The sequence below is a fragment of the Salvia splendens genome, chromosome 3 (genome assembly GCF_004379255.2).
Source record: "Salvia splendens isolate huo1 chromosome 3, SspV2, whole genome shotgun sequence".
NCBI classification, from domain to species: Eukaryota; Viridiplantae; Streptophyta; class Magnoliopsida; order Lamiales; family Lamiaceae; genus Salvia; species Salvia splendens.
In genome coordinates this window covers 17,780,358-17,788,483 of record NC_056034.1, presented here as the reverse complement: position 1 = coordinate 17,788,483, position 8,126 = coordinate 17,780,358, and the positions used below count along the sequence as shown (strand labels likewise).

Genomic DNA, 8,126 nt, shown 5'->3' with positions numbered 1-8,126 from the left:
ATGCCAAAAACATTTTCTCTTTTAGTTGTCAGCCAACTTGATTGAACACGGGGTTTTTCTGAAAATAAGTCCCGGTCACTAAAACTATTGATTCTTTCTGAAAATAGACTGCAGTCATTTAAACTTCTGATGATATATCATATCTAATATGTGTGAATCGAGAATGTGGCCACATTCCACGATCACCGGACTGGCCAACGCTGGCGCTAGCTCACGGTCCCTGAGTGTACACTAGTCCGAGTAGGGTTCTCGGCCCTACTGGGACCCGAATTCGATTAAACTGGTTTGGCATAGCCAAACAGAGAGGCAATCATAAATCAAAACTAGGCATGACAACTCATTCAAAATATTCATGCTTTTTCACATAAATCACATTTATGAAGAAAAAAAGAAGAAGCCCACCTCGATTGCTTAAACTCTTGCAAAACGGACGCTTTCCTTGTCCTGAGATTACTCGTCGAGCGACGATGTTCCTTTACAAAATTAATATACTTAAATTAGGCTTTAAGTAATTATTTCTCTTGCATGAATGCATGCCTAAGTGTGTGCTTATTATTTTATTTCCTTCTTTCTAAATTTAGAAATCTTAATTCTGTAATTAAATCGGCGATTTAATTTATTCGGAATCTGGCCGAACCGTAAGGCTATACTAAATTTCTGGATTATCTTAAGTATTTTAAAATACTTTATGGGACTAATAAATTCTGCTTTAATTATTTATCGAATACTATCTCAATACGGCTTAATAATTATTTCCTTGCGTGGCTTAGGGATTAATCCCACTATACTCTTGAAATTTATCCAAGGTAATGGCTCCAGCTAAAATTCTAGGCCCAGCTAGAAATTTAATTTAATCTGCCCCAAAGATTTAATCTCAGGCCCACCTAAATAAATTGGTGAGGCCCAAACATACTCTCCTTCACCATCGGCCACATCCAACATTCATACCCAAATTCCAAAATCCCCCCTCCACCCTAATACCGCCTCTCTCTCTAATTCTCTCGTCGACGCCACCGGGAACCCCCGCGTCACCCCCGCCATTCCCTTCATTACCGACCGTCTCCGCCTCTCTCCCGGATCCTCCCTCCATCCTCGTCTAACTCGCCGCACAACAATATTCTTTTCCCCCAATTCGAGCAAACCCTAATCAAAAGGGAACAGGGGTCGAATCGGGGAACGAGCGGCGACATCCGTAGTCGTCGCCGTCACGCTCCCTCCGTCAGTTCCTCATCTCGGCGGGAGCTCCTTCGTCGAGCTGGACCTTGGCTGTTGTTCGACGTGATTCGAGGTGTGGCTCCGGCGGTAGTTTCGCCGTCTCTCCTCCGTGTATCCTCGCCGCTCACGCTCGTCAGAAGGGAGAGGCCGTCGCTCCTTCCGAGCTTGGGTCCCGGTCGGGTGTACAGCCACTCAGTCACCGCGGCTAAGTCCCCTCCCCTTTTTAAATCCTTATTTTGTTGTCTAAGTATGAATACTTCATCATAGGATATCGATTTGTGGTCTAAATCCGTTGATTACTACTATTGTAGCTGATGTGATCTAAGGTTTTGAGGGAGAGTGGAGTATTGTCCTCACGTTTCATACTTCACATCTGACTACTACATGCTTTGGCTTGATATTCTACTGTTACTGTATCCTTTTGGAAAGTTGGTGTTCTAGCCTTGGTGTTTTATTGGTGCGTTCGCTTAGAAGTTTCTCCGTAGAGTTTTAATCGTGTAGTGGGACTCTCACTACTACTATGAGATGTTTCCCTAGTATGAGATATTATGTGATGCTATGAGCTATATTTGAGTTTGAGGAAATAGAAGGGTGTGGGAGTTACCTTCTTCCACTACTCCGATTCCTTTCCTCTAGCTCCGGGTGCTGGCCTCTCTTCCCCTTCGGTTCTGGTTAACAAATGGAGCTGATATGTGGTGTGAAGGAGCAGGCTGAGGGTTGCTCCCATATATATCCTAAATCCGTAACTGAAAGCCTGAGAAAAGGCTGGTGTACTTGGCTGAAAAGGGGTCCTTGGTTGGTTGTATGTTGGCTGGTCTTGCAGCCTTCTTTAACCGATTTTGGCGGCACATTGCAAGTGCACCCGGTGGTGTACTTGTGACTTAAATGTGGTTCTGTTGCTATCTTGATCTGGTGTTTTATATTTGTACCCTCTTACTGCACATATTAACTGTATTTGACTCTATGTGAGGGGTCTAGTACTTGGCTTATTCATGAGTTCTAGTCCCTTATGGCAGGTGCACAATGCATGGCAGGGATTGGCCACTGAATCCCATGCTATTTCCGTTAAAGGGGCTGGGCAGCTATCTTGCTCAGTTCTGATTCAGTCTAAGGGACGTTGGGGCACGGCCCTTCACCCTGGTTCGGTCTTAACCGATTTGCTCGGCGTGGGCAGTGTCTAAGGCTAGCTGCCGACGCTGCCTTTCCTCGTGATCTTGCCCTCTCGGGCTTTCTATGATTCTGACCGAGACGACTTGCGGAAGAGGCCAATGAAGTCCTCTAGGATTTCTTGTTTGAAATGGCATAGTTCCCTTTGTAAATTTCCTTTCCTCGCTATGTAACAGTTGGGTGTATTTCATTCTAGCATTTTGTAGCTCATTAGCTTAAAGTTCTTATATTGTATTTATACTTTTTATTCAAGAAATAAAAACTCCTTTCTTTATTCAAAAAAAAATTCTAGTATTAAATTTCAAAAATCTCGAGAATCTAAGTCTTGGCTATTACATTGGTGGTTCGGAACTGCCGGTTCATGAACCGGAACCGGCGGCGTTTCAGCGGTTCAAGCGGGACAGTTCAGGTTCAGAAATATCACGAACCATAACCGGCGGTTCACCGGTTCGAGCCACAGGTTCAATAAAATTTTTTAAAAAATTTGTTATTTATAAAATTAATTTTTATATATAAAAATCAATTTTCACAAATAAAAAAATACAATAATTTCATAATAGCCCATATTTATTTGTTGGGCCTATGATTCTAAGAAACCATTCTTGGTTGTTCCTCTTTTATAGAGACATCCTTGAATATTTTGTGTTTCGCTTTCGAGCTTTCGATGTGGGACAAAATATGTTGAATTATTTTCTCTTATAAGTACATATTTAGATCATTCATTCATCTTTTTCCAATGTGGGATACAAAACTTTCATTTGTTTTCTACTTTTCTTTATTTTTTACTACATTTTATTATTCACTAACTTTATCTTTATTTTTGTTATGATTCATTTTCTAAGACAAATTTATAGATAAAAATAGAATCAAATAGAATAGTTCAATTAAATTTGAATGTTGCATGTTGCTCATAATTTCTATATTTATAGAATGTGGATGTGTTCAAATAATAATAATAATTGGATTTAATTGTGTTCACTTTTAAGAATTCTAAGAAACCATTATTTGTTGTTTCTCTTTTATAGAGACATCCTTGAATATTTTTTGTTTCACTTTCAATGTGGAACAAAATATGTTGAAGTATTTTCTTTTATAACTACATGTTTAGATCATTCATTCATCTTTTTCCAATGTGAGATACAAAACTTTTATTGTTTTCTACTTTTCTTTATTTTTTACTACATTTTATTATTCACTAACTTTATCTTTATTTTTGTTATGATTCTTTTTCTAAGACAGATTTATAGATAATAACATCATCAACTAGAATAGTTTAATTAAATTTGAATGTTGCATGTTGCTAATAATTTGTATATTTATAGAATGTGGACGTGTTCAAATAATTGGATTTAAATGTAAGTATGTTGTTAATTTTTCTCAATATATTGATTAAAATGTGAAAAAAATAACAATTAGTATAATTGGTATAATAATGATAAAAATAGATAACTAAAGAATGATTTGTTGTATAATGGTTGTTATTCTAATAGATGTAGTATAATTTATATAAATAAAATTATTATTTGTGAATATATTCTTGACGGATAAGAATAAACAATTATTGAGTAATATGATTTGTATATATATAAATAATTATTCATATTATAGAGATCACTAGATTAATACAATTTGTATAATAATTATTCTATTAATGTGTATAAATTATAATGGTATTTATTAGTTAATATACACATAAACTTATACACAAACAAATCGATAATGATAAAGAATTAAAGAATAATACTTTATATAATTATATTTGTTGTGAAGTTATAATAATAGAAGATAGTTAAGATATAAAATAATATAAACAAAGATGATGGAGATGTATCATGTAGTTATAAATAAGGAGTTTTATCCCACATTGAAAGAAAGAGCAACACATCCAAGAACATGTAGCTATAAAAGAGAATCATCTAATACACTCTCTTTCAACCCAAAAGCTCAAGTCCGGCATTAAGTGTAAATTGTAAGTAACTTATAAGTTGTGACTTTTGACTTGTAGTCTCGTTGAAATAAATACTAAAACGAGAAGAAATGAAAAAAAATTAAACGAACCGCCGAACCGGCGGTTCATGCCAAAAACCAGCGGTTTTGAACTGCCTTGTGAACCGGTGGTTTTTTGAACCGGAACTGCCGGGACCCTTGGCGGGCCGGTTCCGGTTCATGGGAATGATGAACCATTAACCGCCGGTTCATGAACCGAAACGTGCAGTTTCCGACCCATGTGCATGCCTATTTCTAGTCGGAGTAATTTATTTTAAAATGAATGTTGAACTCTGTGTGTTAAATCATTTTAATTTCAATTTTTATTTATTATTCGAAATAATCATTCAAATGCCAATAATGAGTGTGAGAAAAATAGGCATATGAACCGGCGGTTTCCGACCCGTGTGTATGCCTATTTCTAGTCGGAGTAATTTATTTTAAAATGAATGTTGAACTCTGTGTGTTAAATCATTTTAATTTCAATTTTTATTTTTTATTCGAAATAATCATTCAAATGCCAATAATGAGTGTGAGAAAAATAGGCCGCCAAACTATCAAATATAAACCTAATATCATTCAACTATAAGCATACAAATCATATTTCTATGTAACCCAACAAATAATTGGTAAAAGTCAGAAAATTTGCTCATTTACTTTGTTTGATACCTTGAGCATTAACTTAATGAAATAATTCTTGTTAGCACATAGTAATTCGTAAATGACACTTCACTAAAACTGAACTACAAAAAAAATTTCAAATCCAGATTGGTCCTGTGCAAGATTTTAAATAATCAATTATGATTCATGAACATATATAGAATTTCAACTCACAAGAAATGGAGCAAATTCATAAAAATATACGAACGCAGGAGCCTAACTAAGAATAGGGACGATGTTTGCAAGCACAACGAATAAGAACCAAAACATAAAAGAGCATGCCAAAGAATTAAAACTAGAAATATACATTATAATTATATGATAAGTAGCGTAAGTAGTCTAGATAAGATCCTGGTGATTCCGATACCAAATAAAAGTTTGTTCCACTAATTAGATTACAAGAAGCAACTCTTCCATTCCCTTCCCTTCCCTTCCTCGCTTACCTTTTAACCTCAATTCCCATCTTCGGAGCTTCTCAAGTAGAGCGTCTCGCCTCCGTCGCCGCGGACCTCGCTCCCCATATCCTGCTTGCCCATACCCCTCCCGTCGCTGCTGCCCCCGCGCACAAAGTCCGGGAATCCGAGGCCCGAGCTGGCAGCGGCGCTGTGAGGCTCCCCCTGCAGCATGAGCCCCCCGGAGCTCATACCGAGCTGGTTGTGCAGGGCCTGCTGCTGCAGCGACGGGTACGGCTGGGATCCGTACAGCATAGAAGAGCGCGCCGCCATCAGGGACTGCTGCTGAGCCTGCTGCAGGTAGTGCGCGCCGCCCGCCTGCATCATCCCGCCGCCCCCCGCATAATGCAACTATTCTTGTCAGTATACAAAGCCAAGCCAAGCCAAGCCAAGGCAGTTAGTTAGTTGGTTAGTTAATACTACTATACCTGAGAATGCATGGTTGGTGGTTGGGGCTGTGAATCAGCAATGGCGGCGAGATACATCAAGTTTCTTTGAAGTCTCGCTTGGTTCCTGGCAACACCAAATCAACTCTAAGTTTACTAGTACAAACCTAAATCATCAACTTTTCAACCAAAAGATACTTACTCCGCACACTCACTAAGCTTTCCCGAGTTTTGGCTCTCCACAATCTTCAGAATCAGCGATTTGTTCTCATCCAGATACTACAAAAAAATCAAAATATTGAAAGAGATGGAAGTGAGAAACTTATGAGTCCATGGACCTTGTGCAAGAAAGAGGGACAAAAAGGGTATTCATTTGATCAAAAGTGAGAAACCCTAAATAAGCAAAATTAAAAATCCCCAACTCCCAAAGGATGCTCATATATTCTATGGGGCTGCATAAACTATATTCTAGTGAAGAGAAATGACCAATTAACCCCACCAAGATTGCAGTTTTAAACAAATAGATAAAGTGGAAGAATAGATTAATGAAAGACATAAAAAAGGGTCTTTGAAAAGGTTCTGAAACATCCATATCAGTGTGAAAAGGGAAGAGCAGAAAGTCCTCCTTTACACCACCAACACCAAATCACCAAACAAATGGGAAAAGGGTGGGCATTTAATTTAACACACGCAGTGCTTATATATTCAAAGAGAGGAACATGTATGTATATAATGTGCAAAATTCGTTGATCTGAAGATTTGTGAGCAGAAAAGTTGGCAGAAATGCAAGAAAAAAGCAGGTATTGAGGCAGACAAAAGTGAAAGAGAAAGAGCAGGATAAGGGCAGAGATAGAGAAAGAGAAGGAGGTGGGGAAGAAGAGAAGAGAGGAGAGGGGGAAGGGGGGAAACCTGTTGAATATGATCAGTAGTGACGTTGCTGGGATAGTAGGCTGCCATCATGGGCTGCATCTGCATCAGGTGCTGCTGCATGCCTCTCTCTTTTATATCCACCCTTCCACACAAAAACACACACACACACAGCAACAGACTGACCCCTCTCTCTCTCTCTCAAAATATCAAGATTCCTACTATCTCTATCTATCCCTCTGTATGTTTGACTGTGTTAACAAGAAAGACTGGAGCTGCAAGGAGAAATATGGCCCCTCCTGGTTTGGGTCTCTCTTCGCAACACACACTACCCCGCTTTATATTTGTAACTTCGAGTTCAAGAACTCAACCTAACTCTCTCTAATAAACAAGATTAACAAGATTAAGATATATATATATATATATATACTCATAATAATCTGGGGAGCAGTGGGCAACGTGTATATTAAAATAGGAACAGTGGCATAGGTACTAGTGGCTGAGGATATTTGCTTGTACTACGTGAATAAATAAGATGGATTGTAATTGTAAATATAATAAAAAAAATGAAAGGATTGTGTTTATGTGGTGTGTCGTTGTCATTGTGTGCGAGGTGTAGGAGAGAGAAAAGAATCTGGCAAAGGACAGAGGGAGGGACCGAGGCAGCCAGGCAGCAGCAGCAGCAGCAGCATTATTGAGTGAATTGAAAAAATAAGGGGAGTTTTCACTTTGGGGGTTTGGTCTGCTGCCGTTGCTCTGTCGATCAAAAAGTTGGTCACGTGATGGATGCTGATAGAGACTCGTTCGCACAGGAGAGAGAAACACAAACATCTCACCTCTTCATTCCTAAACAATTAATTACTTGTACAACTACTTTTATGTGGACATAATTTAGTTATTTTATGGTTATTGGTTACCTCTATAAATGATTCGGAGCATTAGAGCATCCACAATCGTGCTCTTTTGTCGGTGCTCTTGCCAACGAACAAGGTTGTAGGCCCGGCCTCATTTTTTTTACCTACTCTTAAGTAAGAATACAATACCCACAGCCGTGCTCTTCCGCAAGGACGAGCACAAGAGTCACACCATTCTATTATTCAATTTAAATAAAAACATTTTCATATTATTAAAATTCATTAAAAAAACTGAAATAATATTACAAATTATAAATAAAATAGGCAGCCAAACTATCAAATATAAACCTAATATCATTTAACTATAAGCATACAAATCATATTTCATCATGCCCGGGCAATCAACGACAGTCGGCATGCGCAAATATGTGTCGTCGTAGGCCTCCACAACTCCCCTACAAAATCTATTCAGGCACTCCCGGCCTGTTGTCTCCCCGACGTGGAGGTACTCGTCGAAAATGTCCCCCGTGGTACCGTAG

The 8,126-nt window shown here is 38.4% G+C and overlaps 1 protein-coding gene across 1 annotated transcript; it reads right to left on the bottom strand.

Moving 5' to 3' along the window:
- Nucleotides 1-5,314: 5,314 nt before the first annotated feature.
- Nucleotides 5,315-7,167, bottom strand: LOC121793900 (GRF1-interacting factor 1-like). The gene is made up of 4 exons (XM_042191922.1): nt 6,776-7,167; nt 6,069-6,145; nt 5,909-5,993; nt 5,315-5,798 (listed from the first exon to the last, which is right to left on the bottom strand). The coding sequence occupies exons 1-4, from the start codon at nt 6,854-6,856 to the stop codon at nt 5,481-5,483; spliced, it is 561 nt and encodes a 186-aa protein (XP_042047856.1). The 5' UTR covers nt 6,857-7,167; the 3' UTR covers nt 5,315-5,480.
- Nucleotides 7,168-8,126: the final 959 nt, after the last annotated feature.

What these genes read in the sequence shown, in the direction of transcription:
- LOC121793900 (XM_042191922.1), bottom strand. Translation starts at nt 6,856, where the DNA reads ATGCAGCAGCACCTGATGCAGATGCAGCCCATGATGGCAGCCTACTAT. An exon ending in CTACTGATCATATTCAACAG is followed by an intron (nt 6,146 to 6,775) that starts GTTTCCCCCCTT and finishes ATTTTTTTGTAG; the next exon opens with TATCTGGATGAGAACAAATC. An exon ending in AAGCTTAGTGAGTGTGCGGA is followed by an intron (nt 5,994 to 6,068) that starts GTAAGTATCTTT and finishes TGGTGTTGCCAG; the next exon opens with GAACCAAGCGAGACTTCAAA.